Source organism: Echinops telfairi, unplaced genomic scaffold (assembly GCF_000313985.2).
Source record: "Echinops telfairi isolate 266 unplaced genomic scaffold, ASM31398v2 ScPeMD7_5592;HRSCAF=6446, whole genome shotgun sequence".
In the NCBI taxonomy this organism is placed as follows: domain Eukaryota; kingdom Metazoa; phylum Chordata; class Mammalia; order Afrosoricida; family Tenrecidae; genus Echinops; species Echinops telfairi.
The window spans coordinates 51798076-51822045 of NW_022109491.1; the positions used below are offsets into that span (position 1 = coordinate 51798076).

The 23970-nt window shown below is 53.2% G+C and overlaps 1 protein-coding gene across 1 annotated transcript in view; it reads left to right on the top strand.

Annotated features, from left to right (window-relative positions):
* Positions 1–23970, top strand: part of IGSF9B (immunoglobulin superfamily member 9B) — a 44428-nt gene that overhangs the window by 17056 nt on the left and 3402 nt on the right. The window contains exons 4-18 of the mRNA XM_045295184.1: positions 2160–2311; positions 2687–2804; positions 4084–4225; positions 4503–4648; positions 8230–8372; positions 8644–8784; positions 8871–8987; positions 9245–9395; positions 10517–10640; positions 14176–14351; positions 15827–16053; positions 16816–16900; positions 18680–18841; positions 19133–19178; positions 22665–23956. Of these exons, the coding sequence (XP_045151119.1) occupies positions 2160–2311; positions 2687–2804; positions 4084–4225; positions 4503–4648; positions 8230–8372; positions 8644–8784; positions 8871–8987; positions 9245–9395; positions 10517–10640; positions 14176–14351; positions 15827–16053; positions 16816–16900; positions 18680–18841; positions 19133–19178; positions 22665–23956 (3222 nt within the window). The remainder of the gene's footprint in view (positions 1–2159; positions 2312–2686; positions 2805–4083; positions 4226–4502; positions 4649–8229; positions 8373–8643; positions 8785–8870; positions 8988–9244; positions 9396–10516; positions 10641–14175; positions 14352–15826; positions 16054–16815; positions 16901–18679; positions 18842–19132; positions 19179–22664; positions 23957–23970) is intronic.

The window sequence follows — 23970 nt, forward strand, 5'->3', positions numbered from 1 at the left end:
GGCCTTTTTCTAACCTGCACTCTTAATTATAGTGTACTTGTAAAAGAAAAAAAACAAAAAAACAACAGCAACAAGGAAGAAAGAATTAATCCTGGAAATGCAGTTGGCAAACTAACACCTAATCCAGTAAATAATGGAGAGCCAACCCGTTATTTTCTGAAAACTTGAAATTGTTCAAAGTACTTTCCTGATTAGCACCTAAATAATAAAGTAATTATGTAATTAGCAATTAATTTGTCACTTCAGGACGTAATTTAATTTATTATCTTTTCTTTTAAGCGTGACACCAGAGGTAACAGTGGCAGGGGCTGTGCTGGCTGTGTTTCTGGGAGCAGGCCTGGCAGAGGAGAGGCTGTTGGGCTTTTAGACTTTTTGGGAGATGAGTATACATGCTGGGGGCGGGGCTGTGGGTGGGGGTGGGGAGGTAGGGGGTGGAAGAAACGCCTGACACTTAAGATTCCAAGGGCTCATTTTTAGGACCTGGGACGATCGTTGCTATTCTTTTTAGTATATTCATAGGCCTTGGATGATAATGGATGATGGGCATTGTGTGTTTGTGTTGGTATGCGATAACATGCGCTTCCAATTCATTCCATCCTTACTGATGGAGTGCCTCCCACTGATGACACCCACACTGAACTCGGGGCTTTCAGATTAAAGAGGACTATACCTTTGACGTACCCTTGACGTACCCTTGCCCTTAAAGAAGCCCGTGTTTCGGTATTTATGTTGGCCTGCAAGTGCATGTGCCTCCACTCATGTATTTATTCAGTCCATTCAGTTATTCATATAACAGATATCTGTTGAGACCTCTACTGCATGGCAAAGCTGGGAGTGCTGTGTGGTTCCAGAAAAGGCCCCGGGTCTCAAGGGGCCTGGATTCTAGTAAGGAGCGCAGACAAGCAGTGGGTAAACAGATACCTATGGAAACTGACTTCTACTAGTGCGCCCTGCCCAGCACAAGCGGATGGAGAACGCCGCAGCGCTGCAGTCTTAGATGGCTGGCTGGACAGGCGGAGGGATCGTGATAGCAAACCCTGGATAAAGCGAGGGAGTGAGACCTGGGCACTGGGAAGTGTGGCAGTAGGAGCGCCACGCCCCCCCACCCCACCCCCCACCCCCTGTCTGGAAGGTTAGGGCACATTTGAGGAACCCTGTGAAGGGGAAAGAGAAGACATGACAGTAGCAGTGGGCGGGGTCAATCATAAAGGTGCTCTAGAGAGGCGAGGCCCCTCTCGACCCTTCTCCGGATGAACCTGAGGACACTCAGGGCACACTAAGCCACGTTTCGTTTTGCAAGCCCCGTTCGCAAAGCGTGGTCTCAGGTTTTCCTCAATTCAGTGCTGGAGGGTGGAGGTGAACCCAGAGAGGTTGTCCAAGGCTGAGCCTCCCCGGCAGCTTAGAAGCTGGACTTGGGTTCTGGGCTTTGGGAGTTTTAGCCGAAGCCTCCAGACTCTCCGTTCCTTTCTTGCAGCAATTCCCAAGACGCTTCGGGCTGGTGTTTAGAAACGTGCCCCCCTCACCCCCCCACCGCCCCTGTTATTTCAGAACCCACAGCATGGTCCCTGGGTGTAAGGGTCACTGGGTCCCTTCTCTGAGCCGCTCAAGCAGAGAAGACGGAGTGTCTTAAAAGCTGGTTTTAATAAGACCCCACTGCAAGGGAATTAAGCTGACGTCCTCAGAAGAGAAGGAAGAAGGTTGAGTAGCTTAGTGCGCACTGTTTGCCTACCTCTGTGGAAGCCAGAAAGGGAGGGAGGCGGAAGAAGCGTGCCTTTCTCTGCAGAACGTGGGAACATCGGCCGCTGGGTGACCTGACTCCTGATCCATGCTAGGCCGCGGATGATCCTGACCTTGGTGTCCTTTAGACCAGCGTTTAGCCAATGTGGGAAACAGAGTAGGAATGCTAGGCCTCTCCCGCCTCTGTCTTATTGGTGGGCAGATTACTCTGTCTGGCTCGGGCTTCGTTTTTTTCACCTGTAGACTAGGGACTATAATGTTCACCATGCAAAGATTCGGTGGCGCTTCCACAGGGCAGGGACTAGGTGCAGCACGTGGCCCCGGGCTGGCCCCAAGTCCATGGCCCCAAGGTTGTGGTTCTTGTGGGTTTGTGGTACCGCCTGATTGGATTCCGTCACTCACTTTCTTGGTCTCCCTTACAGCTCCTCCCACATTTACAGAAACACCCCCCCAGTACATTGAGGCCAAGGAGGGTGGCAGTATTACCATGACCTGCACGGCTTTTGGGAACCCCAAGCCCATTGTCACCTGGCTCAAGGAGGGGACACTCCTAGGTGCTAGCGGGAAATACCAGGTAACTATCGTTCTGCGATAGGACCGCTGCGAGCTACGTCCCCTCCGGTCCCCTCACAGTTCCCTTTGCTTCCTTTCGGCTGGCCGCAAGCAGTCTCTCACCTCAGTGAGTGTGCGCACGGTGTGCGCAGGCACCAGGTAGAAGTGGGACGCTGTCTGTGGACAGGAGACGGACTGGCATGGTGGGAGGGGCCATGCCCCATGTTGGAGGGCGGTGGGAAAGAAGATGGATTTCCTGTCACATACCCCAGGCCCCGGGTGTCCGTCCTTGAGGCCATTTCCCCTCAACTTCTTTAGACTGTGTCACCCTGGCTGCGTAGAGCATCTCAGAGGCCCAGGGCTGAGAGTGCTGAGCTCCGTCCTTCTTGGCCCCCAGGTGAGTGATGGGAGCCTGACCGTGAAGGAAGTCAGTCGGGAAGACAGAGGTGCCTACACCTGCCGAGCATACAGCATACAGGGGGAGGCTGTCCACACCACCCACCTGCTTGTCCAAGGTAAGCGGGATGCAAACAGGCTCTTTGTTCAAGGAACTCCCAGCGCCCCGGGAGGCCGAGTGGAGGCGGGCTAGATGGTCAGGGGACGCCCTGCAGACCTGGTTCTGCCAGGGAGCACTCAGGGCAGCCTATGGGAGAGGGTCACCAGGAGGGGACAGCAAGGCGACATGGTGACTGAAGTTCTGGTCCCTCCCTCTGCTATGGCCCAGCCTCCTTCAGGGAGGGGCCTCCCTTGGGGTCACTGGCAGACGTAATCTGTGCCTCAGACTCTTCAGGAAGACCCCGAACGTTTGGCAGAGCTGGGGTCTGCAGCATCAGCCCATAAAGATGGCGGGCCTCCCTGCCTGGGGCCTGAGATAGTGTCTGATGGAGGGGCCCCTTCGAGCTTCTGAACCCAGCTGGCTCCTCACTCCCACCAACCTGCTGGAGGGACAGAGGTTGCAAACTGCATGTGGCCTGTGTGGGGTGGCAGGGAACCACTGAAGTACATGTTTATTCCTGCTCCCCACATAGAATATTGCATAGTGGCAGCAGCCGGGATTAGAGGTCCCTCTGCAGCCTTGATTAAAGCTGCCCCCATTTGCAAAGGAGTCCCAACCAACTTACTGAGGTGTCCATGTGGAAAAAACCTGCACCAGGGCCGGCCGGAATTTTACCCTCTCTGTTTCTCCTCCCTGCTGGTCTCTTTCCTAAATTGTTCTCTTAACCGCTGGTTCTGGCCCCGGCTGGTAAGCAGCTTGAGCCTCTTGCTCCTCCAGAGACCAGGGTTTACTTTGCTGTGGATTTAAGGGGTGGCCTTTGCCCATCCTGTATGTCTTCTGCTCAGAAGCTCTGTTAACGAGCATGATGGACCAAGATGGGCATGTGTGTTGTTTGTGTGTGTGTTTATAGGAAGATTGTGTGTGTGTGTGTGTGGGGGGGCACTGCGTGTGTGCACAGCAGGGCCTATATGTGCTTGAAGGGAGTATCTGCAGCTAAGTCAGGGGGATGGGGAACATCTGGCCACACTTCAGGGTCTCCTGCCTGCATTTGTGAGATCTGTTGGGCGAATAGGAACCTGAGCACAGGAACCAGCTGCATTGTCTCCATGACAACTACCTGGGGTTGGCTAGAACTCTTGGACAGTGCTGTTTCCCAACCCACTTCCTTGGGCTGAGGGCATCTGGAGGCCTTGCCAAGCTTCTTGGGAGGCCCTGGTGCTGTTCTCCTTCTCTTCCTTCACCCTAGTGCCCTCCCCGCTCCTCAGATGAGCTAACGATTTATCCCTCTCTTTCCCCAGGGCCTCCTTTCATAGTTTCCCCTCCAGAGAACATCACTGTCAACATATCCCAGGATGCTCTGCTCACCTGCCGGGCAGAGGCGTATCCTGGCAACCTTACCTACACCTGGTACTGGCAGGATGAGAACGTCTACTTCCAGAAGTGAGCACTCTGCTCCTGCCTTCATGGGTCTTTCCCTGGGCCAACAGGCGAGGCCTCTGGGTAGAGACAGTGGGGTGGTCCCGCCCACATCCCCCATAAACTGAGGCAAGAGAGGGGCCAGAAAGGCTTCTCTTGACCCCATTGGAAGGCCCCACCTCCCCTATGGGCAACAAGCATGAGTTGCCAGGACCTTGTCTAGTGGCTGGTAGAAAACCCAGCCCTCATTTGTCGGTCCCCACCCCACCCTCCCCCTCTGTTCTCTGTGCCTGCCTTGTAGTGACCTGAAGCTGCGGGTACGAATCCTGATCGACGGGACCCTGATCATCTTCCGGGTGAAGCCAGAGGATGCAGGGAAGTACACCTGTGTCCCCAGCAACAGCCTGGGGCGCTCGCCCTCCGCCTCGGCCTACTTGACAGTGCAGTGTGAGTAGGGTGAGGGGGGACCACCCTTGTGGGGATTTCCAGAGGGTGCAGGCCCCTGCAGCCAGCCTTGAGGCTGTGGGCAGCAAAGGCGAGAGTTCTCTGAGGGTGTGTGGGTGGGAGTGGCTGAAGGAGGAAGGATGGAAAGACATTCCAAGGGGACATGAGACCTGGACTGCGCAGTAGGTATGAATGCATCACGTCCTAAGTGTTTTCTGAGGGCCACACATAACTCAATGTGCTAGCTCATTCATCCCATCCACTGAGTGCCGGCTGAATTCAAGGGCAAAGGGCCCTGCTGCCTTCTGACCAGTTGTCCTTGAACTAAGTCACAGCCGACACCTCTCTACCTCCAGCAAGTTGCCACTTAGTGCTCCCTCCCCACCCCCCCAAAAAATCTCTGTCAGCGTGAAACTGTGCAGCAACTGATGCCCTGCCCTCCTTGCTTGCCTCCCCCGTCTGTGGACTGGTGTGGGATGAGGGTGTTGGAGTCTCTGCATGGGCCTGGCCCGATTTCGCCTCACCATGATCAGTCTCACACTTGTCCTCCTGTCGCTGTGCTCTTGAGCTGCCGGAAACACCCGTGATCCAGCTGCTCTTTTGGTGCCAGAACAATCTAGGCTTTTGTGTGAGGACATACATTCGCCTTGCTAATCTTTCATCCTTCAGCCACAGCCCATTGCTTTCCCGCCCCCTGGCAAGCTCAGCATTGAGAGAGGGAGAAAGAATGATGAGTAACGAGGACTAATTTCATCTCTCGGTTTGTGCATGGGCCCATCACTCCAGGAACAAAGGCTCCCTCCAGGCTGCCGTGGTCACAGACTCTCCATCCCGGGGCTCATGTGGGAGGATTGCTCACACCTAGGGGCAGGGAGTGGCAGCTGGCAGAAGTAGGAGAGCCAAGAGAAGGGCAGGCAGGAGTTCACAAGAGAAGCTGACGAACAATCGTGGCCAGAGGAGGCCAAGGTCATCTTCCGACTGCCCAGCAGAGCTGGATGTTGCTCTCTGTTCACCACTCAGTTTTGAGGTGGCTCCAGGCTAGATGGACAGAGTGCAGGACTTACCGACCTGATATTCCAAATGCTTTCTCATCGCTAGAAAGTGCTTTGCTGCTGTGGCAAGATGGACCATTTCTCCACTTCCACTGTGCCCAACTAAGAAGACTTTGAGGGTGAGGTATTTTAAGCTGCCAAGAGATGCTTGATCAATATCTACCCCACCCAGACCTGTAGTTAGCAAAAGCAAGCAGAACTTTGTTAAAGACTTACTCTGCACCCTCAAACTGTGTTAGAAGGTGGAGGGTCTCAAAGAAGTGAGTGGTTGGTTTTTCTACCTCGGTGGGATGGAAGACCAGCACAGCGGGACGCTGACTTGCAGCTCAGGGTTAAAAAGGTGACTGACGGTGGCACTGCACCCCAAGGGGCATAGGCCCCATCTTCTCAGCTCAGGCTGTTTTCTGTTGGGAGAGATCTGACAGTGCCCTCAACTGTCAACATCTGCCTGTAACGTACCCCCTGCTACCTCCACCCACCTGCAAAGAGAATCCAGGGCACTGGGGTTTACAGGTGGGTGACCCAAGGTTCATTGTTTCTGCAAAGCATTTGGAGTACATCCCATTTACAAACCCTTTGAAAACCGTGGAGCAAGACAAAACAAAATGATGATGAAAAGTCAGAAGCTAGGTCTGAATATATACCTTGGCCTGGCATTTATGTAAGACCGTGCTGAGAACAGTTCACAATGCTTGAAAGGCACCGACTTCTTCATCCTCACTGTCTCCCTAGAGGTCCTGCATCTTCCTCCTCTGCAGCCTTCCAGAGAAACTGGGGCAACCAGAGAGCCGATGACTCACTCAGCCCACGTCACAGGATGCGCTCACCCTTGGACTTGTCCCCTCTGCTCTGTTCATTCCATCGGTGGCCTCTAGTCCAGCTGCACAGACAGGGAGCCTGAGGCCAGAGAAGCTGGAAAACCAGCTGGAAGTAGAGGGGCTGGGAGGAGAGAGGTGACCGGCAGATCCATGGAACTGCCATTTCTCTTTTGGCTTTGGGTCTTGGGGAAAGCTCGAACTACTTGATGCTCAAGATGGACTTGGTGAGAAGGAACAGGTGGGGGATGTTGTGATGAGATATGGGCATTGAGCTAGGAGTCTAGCAGCTGGGGACGGGGAGGCATTGAGGGTCCTTACCAGACAGGTGCAATGAGCAAGTAGAATCAGCCAAGGAATGCTCCAAATGGATGGTGCACATGCCTAGCTTGAAGGTTGGACTTGTACAGAGGCCCCACAGAAGGGAGCTCCAACAACCAGCTCCTGTTAGATTATAGCCAAGAAAGCCCGGAAGGGAGCAATTCTACGTTGAATGCAGGGGCTCACTAATACTCAGAAGGGACTCGATGGGAGGCAGCTATTGGATTCACAGACTGGGGCATGCCAGAACCTGATTTTGATTCTTTACAAAATCTTTACATGGAAAACAGACAATCTTGACAATTGAACAGGCTGACAGGTAGCAGAAGCCCAGGTGGTCCTTTGGGACCTGTGGGCTGTAGGTTTCAGGAGGGCAGGGGCTAGTCTGTCTGGCCACCCAAGCACTTATGCTTATCTTCTGGGAGCATGAAGTGTTTATTTCTGTTCTGAAACCATTTTATTGGAAATTAATATAGATATCATAACATTCCATAGTTCAATCACATCAAGCCATAGTGTGCAATTGCTACCACAGTCTGTTTGAAAGCATTCTCTTCCTTCTTGAACTCCTTGACATCCGTTCCCTCTTACAACACCCCCCACTGCACAATACCCCCCCACTGTACCCTCTAAAAATCTTTAGTCTACTTGCTCTCCTTACAGGTTCATCAATGCTGGGATTTATATACAGAAAACAGAAAAACATGTAATGGAAATCCAAGAGGGTGACTCCCAATGACATAACACATCTGAGATAACCCCCAATATGAACAAACAAAAACCGAAATCCAGAAAATTTTGAAAACCAGATCAGGCCTAATGTGTTTCGGGGGTGGGAGAGTGGGGGGCACAATTGACTGATAAGGTTGTAACCATTCAAGTCAGGTTTCTCATTTGGATCTTCCATTCGCATCTCTCCAATGTCCTGGGCTTGGTAACCAGGTTCTTTCATCCCTCTATCAGGGTTAGAGGGAGATCACCGGAGGTGTAGTTCCTATGTAGATCCCACACATGTATCTTGGGCTTCCACTGTCATCCACAGCCTTCTGCAAACCAGAGTCTCACAATTTAGACTCTGATGCTATTCCCTCTTTCGACTTCAGATTTCATGATTTATAATCCTTCAGTGACTGATGTTGGTGTGCTTCTCCCTTGTGGACTTAGTTGACATCGCACTTGGATGGCTGTTTGCCCCAGACGCTATTTTATCTGATAGCCGGGCACCATCTAGTTTCGTCACCACACTTATTGATGACACAGGGAATGCATGTGAAGGGCAGGTCTATGCAGGGTTAAGCAGGGCTGGTGGGAGGTTTGGCTTCCTTCCTGGGTGTCTCACTTGCTCCCCACACTGTGTCTTTTCCTCTCCTGCCCCACACTGTTTCATCCTTTGCAGATCCGGCCCGTGTCCTCAACATGCCACCTGTGATCTACGTGCCTGTGGGAATCCACGGCTATATCCGCTGCCCCGTGGACGCAGAGCCACCAGCTACTACAGTCAAGTGGAACAAGGATGGCCGGCCCCTACAGATTGAGAAGGTGCCAGAGAGGCCTCGGCCTATGGGGCCATGCTTCCTCTGGGGGTCTGGTTCTCTGCCAGCTCGAACACCTGGAGCAATGCAGAGCTGCTTCTAGTAGGCCGCGGCAGGCAGGCAGGTGTTGGCCTTCTCTAAGTGTTTGCTCACCTGCTGGGACGCTCAGACCCCCAGCCCAAAGCTTGTGCTCTGCCAGCGCTGCTTCCTCCACTGGTCGGGTGGGGGTGGGGCTGAGTGTCCATTCTCTGAACGCGGTTCCTCATCTGCTCCAGCAGAACCTGGGCTGGACCTTAATGGATGACGGCTCCATTCGGATTGAGGAGGCCACAGAGGAGGCTCTTGGCACTTATACCTGTGTGCCTTACAATACCTTGGGGACCATGGGCCAGTCTGCGCCTGCACGACTCGTCCTGAAGGTAAGGCTCCAGGGCTGCATGGGATCGTAGCGGGGGCCCTCCGAGTACAAGGTTTCACAGGCTGCCTTTGCGGTGCCCCTCCGTAGGACCCTCCATATTTCACGGTGCTACCAGGCTGGGAGTACAGGCAGGAGGCCGGCCGGGAGCTGCTCATTCCCTGTGCAGCAGCTGGAGACCCCTTCCCTGTCATCACATGGAGAAAGGTACCTGTGGGCGCTGGCTTCCTGGGTGTTGGCTCCGCAGCCCCATCCCACCCACTGAACCCGACAGCCCTGCCCCGGCTGGCCAGAAACTGAGGGAGGTGCTCCGGAGCGCACAGGCAGAGCGGGGTGGGCTGTCCCACTCTGGTTGGGCACAGGCTCCTGAGGTGGTGGTGGCATGTCTCCTCCCCTGCCCTGACGTGGCCCTTTCTTCCCACACCCTGCTCCTCACCCACTTCCCCGCCCCTGGCTTGGCCAAGGTAGGGAAGCCCAGCAGAAGTAAGCACAACGCCCTGCCCGGTGGGGGCCTCCAGTTCCGGGCACTGAGCAAGGAAGACCACGGGGAGTGGGAGTGCGTCGCCACCAACGTGGTCACCAGCATCACTGCCAGTACCCACCTCACCGTCATAGGTAGGTGAGCTCCGAGGGGCCCCTCCCAGGCGCTGGCTGCCGGCCCAGGGCGGTCTATTCTGCCAGCCCATTCCACTCCAGACGCTTGGAAGGAAATGCCAACGCGGGGCCCATGCTCAGGAGATTCTTTCTCTGATGGGGGAGAGGTGGGTAACATGTTTGTTCGCAGCAGCTGCCTGACAGAAAGGAGGCATAAGCCGTGCTCCCCTAACCCCCACCTGCACCCCACCCCCTGGGTCATGCTGACCCTTCAGTCATCCGGAGCAGCAAGTGGGAAGCTGGAAGGCCCGGAGAAAGGGTTCGGCAGCAGAGAATTGTGTTGCACTGGGAATGGGGAGGACGGAATTCAGGAGGCTTGGGGAAGGGGAGTGGCTTGTCTCCTGGCTTCTCCAGGCACCTAGCATCACACATCTATTTCCTGTTCCCTGAGATGCCCCCAGGACCTCGGCATCTTGGCAATGTAGTTCTTCCCTCCCAAGGTCCCAGAGCTGTACCATGCTAGCAGTTAGCCCACGGAAGCATTGATGGCCAGTGGGCGGTGCTGCACCAAGTGGTGTGTACCGCTCACGTGAGCAGGTGTGTTCCTCATGTCACATCAGTCGACACTGAGGTCAAGGGTGGGGCGGGGGATGCTTCATCCCAGGGCACACTGCTAGTAAGTGGAGAGACCAGAACTCAAGGTGGGGCTGCAGCCCTTCGTCAGTGTGATGGCCGACAGCGCCTTCCTTGTTGAGGGCAGGCTTGGCTGAGCCGGGGCAAAATTCATCCTATCTTTGAGGAGTTCCGTGGGCCAGGGACGTCTTGTCTTTGCCTCTGAAGTGAAGGGCGAGGACTTCTGTTTATCCAACAGAGCAGAGTCAGCAGGACTGGGCCTTCTCTTTGGTTTGTGTTCCCACACTCGTGCTGGTACCTGCCAGACTGACTGGATCTGGCCAAGCAGGGGGTCAGCCCCTTTGGGTCTCCCTGCCACCCCCCCCACCACCACTCGCCCCCATCCCCCACCGCTCACGTGCAGGACTCTGCTACAATGGCTGCAGCATTTTGGCCTCCATTGATCCATGGGCATCTGGCACCACTGTCTGCTGCTCTGTGCCATCTGAGAGTTCCCCTGTCATCTCCAGGCACCAGCCCTCATGCCCCGGGCAGCGTCCGGGTCCAGGTCTCCATGACAGCTGCCAACGTGTCCTGGGAACCCGGCTATGACGGAGGATATGAGCAGACATTCTCAGTTTGGTACGGGCCTCTGTGAGTCACCCCCGCATGCTTTGCTCTCTGCTTCTCCCCTCCCAACCGCAATCTGCCCCGGGGTCAGGGGTGGGGTGGGGAGTAAAGGCTATGACGTGGACAAGGCACTTGTCTTAGACCTCCAGACAGTGAGGTGGGCTGGAGGCAGGGCTCTGCAGGATGTAGCTTCCTGTGCAGGATGGGGATGGTGGGGAGGGGCTTGGAGATTGCAAATTCCCAGCTGTCAAGGTTTGGGGGCCTGTTTGGGCTATTGCCTCAATTTTCCAGCACCCTCTGCTGCCCTCTCCTGGTGGTCTCACTGCCCTTGTGCATGCATGCGTGTGTGTGTGTGTGTGTGTGTGTGTGTGTGTGTGTCCAGTGCTCATCATTCTTCCCTAGGTTTCTCTGATCTCTGAGCTTTGTAAATAGCCCAGTCCCAGGCTTAGAACCAAATACTCTTCTGTCCCTTCCCCAGCCGTTTCACAACCAGTGTGGAGGAGTGGTGCCCACCCTCCTGACCTCGTCTCCGGGACTGCATTTGCTCTCTAGGATACGTGGTTCACAGCAATCAATGTCATTTCTCATTTAGCTGCATGCAGTCATTCGAGACCTTTGCCCAATCCTTGGGGTTGGGCAGTCGTCTTGATCTGAACCATGACTCCCCTGGGCAATGTTTCCAGTCATGCGTGCTCCATCTGAGCCAAGGGAGTGTGGGGTGTGGGTGGGGGGACGGACGGGACCATATCCATATGCCAGAGGGATCTCATGGGGATTCAGAGACCTCTTTTTAAAAATAACGTTGTGTTGTGTTTTAGGCAAAAACTAGGTTCCCATGTAACATTTTTTTTCTAAAAATTACTCTGTGGTGGTGTTTCCATTTTTTTTTTCACGAGGTGCCTGCATTCCCATTATATCCATTCTGTTTGTTTTGTTTTCCTTAATCTAGTTGGCCTGCCCCACCTCACCCTCTCATCTTTGCGCCAGGGTAAATGTTGGCCATTTGGGCTCACTTGGTGGCAAAATACAATGAAAAGATAATGGAGTTTTTCCCATGCACTTTTTGAAGCCTCCTCGTAGAGTTGACTATTTAAGGGGAAACAGCATTCACAGGTGATGGGGTGTACTTTGAAAGCCAATCTCATCTGGCTGGAAGGTAGGTGACATCTGGAGTGGCTTCAGTTTGAAGGTTGAAGGATGTCTTAGGACAATCGTCTCTTGGGTTCTTCTGGTCTCTTTTGGTCCAGAAGGTCTGAGTGGTTTTAGGTATTTTGAGTTTTTTCTGTATATTCTTTGTCCTTGTATCAGGGATTCTTCCAGTGTGCTCCTGATGAGAAGGGTCAGTACTGGTAGCCAGGCATCATCTAGTTGTTCTGGTCTTGGGCTAGATGAGACCATGGTTTAGGCCAACTATTAGAGCCCTATGGGCTAGTTTCTTCTTAAAATATTCGGTTTCCTTCATTCTCCTTAGTTCCAGATGAGTCAAGGCCAAGAGTTGCATCATAGCCAGCTGCTGGCAACCTTTTGAAACCCCAGCTGCTGCTCGCCAAATGAGGATGTCCAACGTTATCTTTGTGAATTGTGCTATACCAATTGATGTAATGGCTCCATGACACTATGACCTTTCCTAAACCTTTTAACCTAGCAAGCCAGCACCACGATGGATTTGGATATGTCTCTGCAGGCTCTGTAACTATGCCGCCCCCCACATGTGCTTTATTGCATATGAATCTCTATGTAACACCCAGGACCATGTAGCAAGTGTCCACTATCTAAAAAGTAACTCCTCCTCCCCCTGGTCCGACCCTGATGACCGTCACAGAGCACAGCTTTCTATGCGCACACCTTTTCTACAGACCACGTACCATTTGTCCGTTTGTGATGGGCACATTTTCACCCTGAATTTACCTGTGCTAGAAAACGCTCATGGGCCCGGTATGCATCCTCACAGTGGCATCCTGTTCCACTTTGGTCTGGGCCATTTGCTTATCCATACATTTGTTGATGGATATTTCGGTTTCTTTCATCCTTTGGTGCTTGGTACCCCGAGGCCATGAAGACAGAGGTGCGCATGACTGTTCGTGTCTGATCTCTTGTGTCTTTCAGATATATGCCTACAAGTGGGAGTGCTGGGTCAGAAGGTCTTTTTATTTCTAGCTTGTTAAGGAAGCATCACACTGTTTTCTGTAGTGGTTGTACCGAGACTGCTTGGCACAAGGGACGAGAGTCTGCCCATAGCCTGCCTTGGTGCTATGGTGGATGGTTCACCTGGGCATTCTGAGCTCTGGGTGGGCATGTGGACTCCGATGCCAAGCTGGCCTGGATTCAATGTCCTCTCTGGGTCGCAGCTACGACCCACCTTACACCCCACCTCAGGCTTTCAGTGGTCGGGTTGCGGGAGACCTCTGCAGGCCCATGGGGCTCCCAGCTGTGTGGCCAGGGAAGGGCACAACTTGGCATGGCGGCATCATCTTTGGAGATGCCTAAGTTGACAGACTGGGTGTCCAACGAGTGCTCTTTGCTGCCTGAGGTTCTGCTCCATGCTGCTCCTCTTCGGCATCATTTCTTAACACAGCTAACTCAGTTTGGTGCCCTGGGGAGGGTGGAGGTCCAGCCATGAGCACCTTCCTCCCTCGTCTCTGTCTCTAACTCTTTGTGCATCGACTCAGACATTTGCCGCTAGCTAGTTGCTTTTTGCTCTGCTTACAGCAGCCTCAGCTCACCCTCCTGGTCCCACTGGGTAGTGAGCCCTCAGCCTGGAGGGGAGCCTCCTGGGCATGCGCTCAATTACCTAGCTGGCTGCTAAGGAGGGTGGCAAGTCTAAGTCCCGTGGGCTGGTGTCTCCTCCCTGTGGTCATGAGGTGGTACTGCACCTAAAACAGCCTGCTCTGTGCCTGTGTTCGTGGTACTGTACATGTTGATCGGTGACAGCACTCATCCCTGGCCCCCATTCTCATGCACAGTGCAACATTGCGGCTATTAAGGCTTTAGGAATCCTAGTCCTGTAATGGGGTGCCCCTGGTCCTTCTTGCCACGTGTCTCATATGTCCAAGAGAATACGTGCCTGGGATGTGCCCAGATAATTCAAACATGATTCAACCAAGCCCCTCTGGTTAATCTGGGCCCCTTCTTTGTGATCCTGGGAGTGGTCTCCTAGGCCCCTGGCCTCTGTCTGTAGGATTCTACTGCCGAGTTGCTCATGCACAGTTCCTCCGAGGTGCATGCCTGTCCCCAGTGTTCCCGCCATACCTGGCAGAGCCCTCTTCCTGAGGGAGTATCCCACAATGCAATTGGCCATGTCATCACTAGCTTAGTATGAATCACCTGCCCAAGTCCCTTTCAGTACAGGTGGTATCAGCAGCAATAGCAGCGGGACTGGCCCAGACCCAGAAGGGCAGTGGGCAATACCAGCCCATTCTGGCCAGAACGCTCCTGCCCTTGAACCTGGGGAAGCCCACCCTCTGCATCTTCCTGAAGACCCTGCATGCACTCTCTTATCTCCAGTGGAACCCACCTTGTCCCCTTGTCCCCTGCCCTCTCTCTATTTCTTTTTGGCCAGGATGAAGCGGGCACAGTTTGGGCCCCATGATTGGCTGTCCTTGCCCGTGCCACCGGGACCCAACTGGTTGCTGGTTGACACTCTGGAGCCCGAGACGGCATACCAGTTCAGCGTCCTGGCCCAGAACAAGCTGGGGACGAGCGCCTTCAGTGAGGTGGTCACTGTGAACACTTTAGGTGAGGGGCCGGGGCTGTGGTCTCTTGAGGATATTACCCCGAGGGTTATGAACAGAATGATGATGGTGAGGTCTTCGCAAGCACCATCCATTGCTTGTATGTGCCAGGCCCCTTGCTAAATGCTTTGTATGATCATATCATTTGACGGCCCCCAAAGGAATCATCATACAGGAGTTTGTGAGATCTGCCTGCCCCTGAGTGTTTAGTCTCACTTTAGAGCAGCTGTATTGGGCCCGATACTCAGATGGAAGGTGGAGGCTTAGGGGTCTGCCCTTCCTTGGTAGGCCACCTGCTGGCATCTCCCTACAGCTTTCTGAGTCAATTAGCAAACCCTTTTGTCTTCCCTCTGTTTTGCATGGTGGCCATTCCTTTTGGCCTGTGGCCTCTTTTGAGGGCTCGTGTGGGGCTCTTGCCCTCGTTGAGTTCCCTGCTATATGCTGGCTCATCTCCCGCTGGGCCTGGCTGCTCACTCTGTCCCACCTGGCTCCAGACGGAGTGGCTCTTCTCTCCGAAGCCAGAGAGCAAGCAGCTCGAGCCGACGGTTCCCAAGATGCCCAGCCTCGTTCTCAGACTCTTTGTGCTATGCTACCACCCAGGGCCCTGCACTGATGAGATGCTAACCTCAGTTGCTCTCTTTGGGCTCCCGCTTCTCCACCTGTCCAAGGAGGGGGTTGACAGGATGGAAGTTTCTTGGAAGAGAACAGATGACATTTCAATTACATTTAGTTCTTTCTCTATCCATGCCTCCACCTTCTTCTTTTTCTTTTTCCTGTTCCCCCTACCCCCTCCTGCCTCTCTTTCTGAGCAGACTATTTCCTCGTACGGTAGCCTGTAGCACCACAGTTAGGTGCTCAGCTGCTAGCAGAAAAGTGGACAGTTTGAACCCAGCAGCCACTCTGTGGGAGAATTTGTCGTGTCACTTAGCTTCCATAAGACTGGACAGCCTTGGCAACTCGGGGCAGTTCGGCTCTGTCCTGCAGGGTTCACTGCGAGTCAGAACTGACTCGGTGTCACGGGTACTTCCTCTGAGGAATTCCCGGGTATAAACTGCTAATAGACCCAAGTGCTAACTATAAGGTTGTGGGTTCTAATCCATGCATAGGCACCTTGTACGGAAGGTCACCTGGTGATCTACTTGGCAAAAAACCAGCCTTTGAAAGCCCTACGGATCACAGTTCGACTCTGAGACACACGAGGTTGCTGTGAATTAGAATCAACCCGATGGGCACTGTGGTTCTTGACTTCCCTCCTACCCACACCCTTCAGAGAGCCTCTGACAGGAGCACCACCAGCCTCTGGGGCCTGAATTCTTGCCCTGGGGTCAGGCAGGCAGGCCATTGATGTGACAGGCTCCTGCCCCTGAAATGGCGATGCATACGTGCGGTGGCCCCGTATGGGCAAGAGACAGCCGGAGGGTGAGGATGCAGCCATTCTGCACTTCCTTCAGCACCCCCTCCCCATCTTTCTGGCCACAGCATTCCCTATCACAACTCCAGAACCCCTGGTGCTGGTTACTCCACCGAGGTGCCTCACAGCCAACCGGACCCAGCAGGGTGTGCTTCTGTCCTGGCTGCCTCCTGCCAACCACAGCTTCCCCATTGACCGCTACATCATGGAGTTCCGGATTGGGGAGCGCTGGGAGACCCTGGATGACATCATTCCAGGCACCGAGGGAGAGTTCTTTGCAAAGGACCTATCACAGGTAAGTACCTGATTTACTCTGCTTTTTATCCCCACCCCCCACCCCCAATCTGGAGATGGCATCCCTCTTTCTAGGGCCACTGGGAATTTCAAGTGACCCTACTCAGGCTGGGGATGACAAGGAACTCTGAACTCATTGCTGCAGTCTCCCAAATCCGCTCCCAAGATTTGGGCTCTTCCTCTCATGACAGTGGAAGCCACAGACTTAGGGCAGCTCTGCTGCGTGGAGGGATGTTCTGTACTGAGGGTTTCCAGAGCATGGGCATGGGCAAGAGGGGCTGGGGGCAAGGCAGGCTGGAGCCTGCTGTATGTCTTCAGAGCACTGGCCTCAGTCCTGCTACCAGGCTGGCTCAGCTTGGATAGAGGGCTTCCCAGGATTATCTGCCAGGGAAGATCCCCTCCATCAACAACTTGGGACCCTGGGGGAGAAAATAATTTCTCTTTCCAGCTGACCCTCTTTAAGCTTTGACAAAGCCATGCCCAGGGGAGGAAAGCAGCTTGCTTTGTTGAGACCGATGCTCCCACCCTCCCTTCCTGACACTGTCACTGCATGAGGTGCTGGAGTCGAACACGTGTCTCCCCTCTCCCCGAGGAGGCGATTTCATGCTTGCAGCTTGAAATCAGCCCTGGGTTGGGATGTCCACCACCGAACTTAGCAACTGCTCCAACCAGGGCTTTTGTCCATGAAAGGCCATGTGCTGTGATTGGAGGGGGTCAGGGGTTGTCTCGGACCTGCTGACAGGGTGCTGTCCTTGGACTGCAGGACACCTGGTATGAGTTCCGGGTTCTGGCCGTCATGCAGGATCTGATCAGCGAGCCCAGCAACATTGCCGGCGTCTCCAGCACAGGTACTCTAGGGGAGGTCATCTTCCACCTCTAGGGATGGGTGCCCCATAGCCAAGCATGGGTCTCTTTGTGGAACAGCTAATTGGAAAGGAAGGCACCCACCCCCCAGTTTACAGTGCATGAGCTATGGCATTTCTTATACCCCTGAGACCTCCGCTCTGCTTTCATAGTTTATTTGGCTAAAGAGACTGGATGCTAACAGGCTCTATAGGATACTTTCAGGTAGAACTGAAACCGAGTTTCTCATGCTGGTGGTCCAAAAAGAACTCGATTTAACTGCTATTTGCCATCACTTGTTAGCCCTAATGGGGGTGGGATGGTGAATCGGAGGGAAGAGACGAGTCTATCCATGTGTATTGAATGCCTACTCTAAGGCTTCTTCATAGTTCATCTGTTTTATGTATATAATTACTGGTGGGGGCTTTCCCCTCATCTCCTTCCTCTCCCTAGATATCTTCAGGACGAGGCTCAGTAACCTCAGCAATGGCACCGTCTTGACAGAAAGAACCCTAAAAGTCACATTCCGGGACTCTTGGGGCTTTTCAGGCTGGTGTGGGCCCACAGGAGGGGGTCCTGTGGGGGAAGGGAATGGAGAAGGGAGGGGAGACTTTTGTTATATATTTGGAACCTTTTTTGAAAATAAAAAACCCCAAATATACAAGGGTAGTCCCAATAGGTAGCAGATCCCAGCCTCCTCTGTCCTTGGCTTTCCTGCAGGCAGGAGCCAGAAAGACAGAGGCGCAGCAAACAGAGCTTGTAGCCGAATAGGAGACTTGGGGTTTTCACAGGCTCATTCCCACGAGCTTCCGTGTGCTGTTCATTTCACGAGGGACTCTCAAAGCCTCCAGCTGGGGGGTGAGCATGCAGTGACTCCAGCCCATTTCCTTTTTGGTCCAGCAGCCCCCCAACTGTAGCGTTCACTTCCCACCCCACCACGTAGCCTGATCTGGACTATTTTATTTTTTATCCATGATTATAGACATAGCCATGGATCCTGGCCAGCTTTGGGCCTGTTCTTGCGATGAACCCAAGTGAAAAGTCAAACTGTCTGCCATGCCTCTCCTGTGAGGAATCATACAACACATGGGAAGCAGGAGACCTGGGGCTAGTCTTGGTCTCGTGCCAACTAGCTGTGCGGGTTGGGACCAGAAAAGGGGCTCCACCCTTTATCTGTAAGAGTCTTCTGCCCCTCCCAGCTCTCATGCTCCCTCTCTGAGAAGAAAGACAGGCTGGGAAGTTGCAATGCCCGCACCACAGAGATGGATAGACTTGAATTCTGGGGTAACAATTCCTATCAGGGTTGCCGTATTGGGTCTCCAGGTATCTTTATACCTGGCCTCTCACTCTGTAATGAGTTGGCCTGGTGTTAGGGAGAAGCGATTGGACTAGCAGTCAGAGAGCGTCTGGATTCCAGTTCCCTCAAACTCAGCAAATCACAGGTTTTCCCCCGCGGAGAATGAAAATATTCCCAGCTGTGCTGTCTACCTCATGATGTTACCTTGAGGAGAACTGATAACATGTAAGGCACTAGGCCAGTGGAGCTCATTGCTCAAGTGTTTATGCCCATGGGGAGAAGCGCCGGATGTTATTTGATTCTTTACCATGCTGCGCAGGAATTAGTTGGCTGCCCCACACACTCCCCTACTGATGGCTTGTCTTCAGTGTTAGAGTGGAATCCTGACCCGACACTGCCTGTCCTGAGAGATGGGCAGCATCTTGGGAGACTGTCACACATGTGGGGCACCTGAGTGGCATTCTGAGCACTCCACCCTCCTCTGCAGACATCTTCCCCCAGCCGGACCTGACCGAGGATGGGCTTGCTCGGCCGGTGCTGGCTGGCATCGTGGCCACCATCTGCTTCCTGGCGGCAGCAATCCTGTTCAGCACCTTGGCAGCCTGCTTTGTCAACAAACAGCGCAAGCGTAAGCTGAAGCGCAAAAAAGGTGGGTTTCCCTCCACCCTCTTGGCCGGGTCCCAAACGCCCCTCCCCAGGAAATGAGGGCCGTTTTGAGCATGGTCATCCTTGGCGATATGGAAGCTGGTGGGACTTACTTTGAAAGGCTGAGGCGGGAGACAGGGTGGCCCGAGAGAGTCTGTGGAGGCCGGGCATGGTGCCATGCCTGAGGTAAGGAGGAGCTTGCTCCTTTGTCAGGCTTCTTCCCGTAGGTGGGACCTGGGGCCACACGTGTGGAGTTCGTGTCGTCTCCTCCTCAGTGTTTCTCTTTTCCTTCTAGACCCTCCACTCTCCATAACTCACTGCAGAAAGAGTCTGGAGTCCCCGTAAGTATCTCTGACTTCGGAGAAATGACTGTGTGTAGTCTGTGGGGAGAGATGGAGAGGTAGTGTCCTAGCTGGTTATGGCTGATCAATCCGCGTGTTAACTGTGCGTTTCCCACATGAATGGAGGAGAGCAGATTTGGGATAGTCCAAATGAGTGGATAACCTAAAAATCATTTCTCTTTAGCTTTGGAATGTATAAGGATACGTCAAAGAGTCTGGCTGCTCGGGACCCAGCACATACATGTGCAGATTTATTCCAAAGAAAACAAATTTAAACATGTCTGAAATTAATGGATGGCAATATATGAGTTTTCTTAGTAATCTACTTGTCTTAGTTTCTTTAAAACTCCAAGAACTAAGCTTACTGCCACCGATCGACTCTGAATCATGGTGACCCTGTACGACAGAGTAGAATCCTTTGGCTTCCCGAGACTGGAGATCTTTTTTTTTTTTTTAATCATTTTATTGGGGGCTCGTACAACTCTTATCACAATCCATCCATTGTGTCAAGCACATTTGTACATTTGTTGCCATCATTTTCAAAACATTTTAATTCTACTTGAGCCCTTGGTATTAGCTCCTCATTCTTCCCCTCCCTCATGAACCCTTGATAATTTATAAATTACTACTTTTTCACCATCGATTTTAGATCACTTGTTCCCTTGTCCCTGGGTTTGTTAACACCCACTTCCTTTCCCCCGCCTCCCTCTCTCCCATGTCCCCCCAGATTGGTCCTGTTGTTTTTTCCTCCAGATTGTTTATCCTGCCTATCTTATCGAGATAGAACTGCAGAGATAATAATATGCACAAAAACAAGACAGAGTAAAACAAAGCAACAAAAGAAAACAAAACAACAACAGAATGAACGAAAAAAAAAGGAGGCTGGGAATCTTTTTTGGTGCACAAAGCCTCATTGTTCTCCCATGGAGAGACCAGTGGGTTTGAACTTGCAGTTAGTAGCCCAGTTTGTAATCTTACACTGACCGATGTCTCCCTTCACCCACTTTTCTGGTGTCCATCCCCCAGGGAGGGGGCTATATGTAGATCATTGTGATCGGTTCCCCCTTTCTACCCCCACATTTCCCTTCCCCTCCTGGTATCTCTACCCTCATTATTGGTCCTGAGGGATTTATCTGTCCTGGATTCCCTGTGTTTCCAGCTCTTATCTGTACCCATGTACATATTCTGGTCTTGCTGATTTGTAAGGTAGAATTGGGACCATGATAGTGGAGGGGAGGAAGCATTAAAGAACTGGAGGAAAGTTGTATGTTTCATTGGTGCCATACTGCACCTTGACTGGCTCATCCCCTCCCCGAGACCCTTCTATAAGGGGGTGTCCAGTTGCCTACAGATGGGCTCTGGGTGTCCACTCTGCACACCCCCTCATTCACAATGATATGATTTTTCACTCTGGGTCTTTGATGCCTGGTACCTGATCCTGTCGACACCTCATGATCACACAGGCTGGTGTGCTTCCTCCAGGTGTGCTTTCTTGCTTCTCAGCTAGATGACCGCTTCTTTATCTTCAAGCAGCTAAGACCCCAGATGTTATATCTTTTGATAGCGGGCACCATCAGCTTTCTTCACCACATTTGCTTATGCACCCGCTTTGTCTTTAGCGATAGTGTCAGGAAGGTGAGCATCATGGAATTTGTTGAGGGAATACTTGAGTGGAGGCCCAATGTCCATCGTTAACCTTAATACTAAACCTATAAATGTACATAGATCTATTTCCCCATCATCATTTATAAATATATTTACATACATACATGCCTGTATTTAGACCTCTATAAATGCCCTTTGCCTCCTAGTTCTTTCCTCGATTTCCTTTTACTTTCCTCTCATCTCACTATCATGCTCAGCTTTCATTTGGGTTTCAGTAATTCCTCTTGGTTACATTGCCCTTGATCAAGCCCTACCAGGGCTCTTAAACCCTCACCATCGATTTTAGATCACTTGTTCCCTTGTCCCTGGGTTTGTTAACACCCACTTCCTTTCCCCCACCTCCCCCTCTCCCAGATTGGTCCTGTTGTTTTCTCCTTCAGATTGTTTATCCTGCCCATCTTATCTAGATAGACCTGCAGAGATAATCATATGCACAAAAAACAAGACAGAGCAAAACAAAGCAACGAAACAAAACAACAGAATGAATGGGGAAAAAAAGAGGCTGGGAATCTTTATTGGTGCACAAAGCCTCATTGTTCTCCCATGGAGAGACCAGTGGGTTTGAACTTGCAGTTAGTAGCCCAGTTTGTAACCTTCTACACCACCAGGGCTCCTTTGAGATTTTTAGGGTGCCTTAAGAGAAACAAGGTCCTTTCAAAACATTTGCTTTCAATGGGGAGCTAATGGACCAGTTAAATTCAAGGTAGAGAGAGATGTCAGCTAAGAAGATTATAATGATTTTTTTTTAGTGGATCCCCAAAGGGGGTGATCTTGATAGAATTTCTCTAAGGACGCATAGGAGCTTATTATAATGAAGTTTCAAGAAAATTCAAAACTACATTCATGAGAAAAAGGCAATCGGCCTGCTCCGTCTTGCAGGAGCAGGGACTGTCCTGTGAGAATTTCATTGGGCAATCTTACTCCATCCATCTTATAACCACCACCTCACCCCTCCAGCACCATTTCATTCCCTAAACTCAAAAGAACATTTCAAAGGAACTAGACTGGAGTCCCTCCCTCAATGACGCCAAATCGCAATGGAGATGTGATGTGAAATTCTTTAGGGGTGGGTGAGAGGGATGCCTTCGGATATTGAGAAAGAAGAGTTTCGAGTTCTGGTATTGTTGTTTAAGAACTGTGTCTATGAGTCTATAGCAATGCTTTTTGACTTACCTCCACATTTCTGTGACATTTTCATCTCAATAGATTCTCCTCCCCTCTCCCCCACCCCCACATATATGTTTAACAGTATGCTGTTATGGTTTTGATTAAGGGATCCCATTTACTCATTTCTACCCAGATTATTCAGCGACGTGGGTTAGGTTTTCCACAGGGCCTGGCCATGCTTACTCTTTCTGTTCTGGGTGTTTCATTTTGTTCATCCTGCCCCCTCACTTCCTCGTCTTTGGTTTAGGAGGAGGAACCATTTGGTTTTCTAGATGGCTTTTCTTAAAGACGCACAGCACGCAGGGGTGATGCTAGGCTTTATTTTGTGAGTCCCAGATTTGCCTTCGTACCTTTTCCCTTAGGTTCATAATTAAATGAGCTCGTATTTCTTGAGCTCTAATGCACGTCCATGCGGTCAGGCTGGAGGTGCAACGACCCCTGGTGTTCCTGTAGCAGGCACCGGCCCAAGTGAGTGTTAGCAAGGATGTGGTGTTCATCCGGAGGATGGGAGATGCACACTCAAATGGCTGCCCGGGGTCCCCATGTTAGAGCACTCTGAGGCTCGTGCTACTGTCATTGCTAACAGGATAAGAAGGAGGGGTGGGCTCCTTCTCTTACCTTTCGGTCCTCCGGCTTGCTCCCCACCCTCCCTAGCCTGTCTTCCGGCAAGGTGAGCCCTGAGAGCATTCGCACACTCCGGGCCCCATCAGAGTCCTCCGACGACCAGGGCCAGCCAGCCGCCAAAAGGATGCTGAGCCCCACGCGGGAGAAGGAGCTGTCGCTGTATAAGAAGACCAAGAGGGCCATTAGCAGTAAGAAGTACAGCGTAGCCAAGGCCGAGGCTGACGCAGAGGCCACCACACCCATCGAGCTCATCAGCAGGGGCCCCGACGGGCGCTTCGTGATGGGCCCTGCGGAGATGGAGCCCTCCCTGAAGAGCAGGCGGATCGAGGGCTTCCCCTTTGCTGAGGAGACTGACATGTACCCCGAGTTCCGCCAGTCTGATGAAGAGAATGATGACCCGCTGGTGCCCCCCTCTGTGGCCGCCCTCAAATCCCAGCTGACCCCGATGTCGTCCAGCCAGGAGTCCTACCTGCCACCACCAGCATACAGCCCTCGGTTCCAGCCCCGGGGGCTGGAGGGCCCCAGCGGCCTGGAAGGGCGGCTCCAGGCCACAGGCCAAGCCCGGCCACCAGCACCCAGGCCCTTCCACCATGGCCAGTATTACGGGTACCTGAGCAGCAGCAGCCCCGGGGAGGTGGAGCCGCCCCCCTTCTACATGCCGGAGGTGGGCAGCCCCCTGAGCTCGGTCATGTCTTCCCCACCCCTGCACACGGAGGGTCCTTTCGGCCACCCCACCATTCCCGAGGAAAACGGAGAGAATGCGTCCAACAGCACGCTGCCCTTGACTCAGACGCCCACCGGGGGTCGCTCCCCCGAGCCCTGGGGCCGGCCAGAGTTCCCCTTCGGGGGGCTGGAGGCCCCGGCCATGATGTTCCCTCACCAGCTACACCCCTGCGAGGTAGCTGAGAGTCTGCAGTCCCAGGCCTGTCTCCCCAGAGGACTGCCCCCGGCTTCCCTCCAGGTGCCCGCGGCCTACCCGGGCATCCTGTCTCTGGAGGCACCAAAGAGCTGGGCAGGCAAGTCTCCGGGCCGGGGCCCCGCCTCGGGGCCCGCCGTGGCCAAGTGGCAGGACAAGCCTATGCAACCTCTGGTGAGCCAAGGGCAGCTCAGACACACCAGCCAAGGCATGGGCATACCGGTGTTGCCTTACCCCGAGCCGGCCGAGCCGGGCGGGCGGGCAGGCCCCAGCGCCTTCGGCCTGGATACCCGGTGGTACGAGCCCCAGCCCCGGCCCCGGCCGAGCCCCCGGCAGGCCCGGCGAGCCGAGCCCAGTTTACATCAAGTGGTGCTACAGCCCTCGCGGCTCTCACCTCTGACCCAAAGCCCTCTGAGCTCG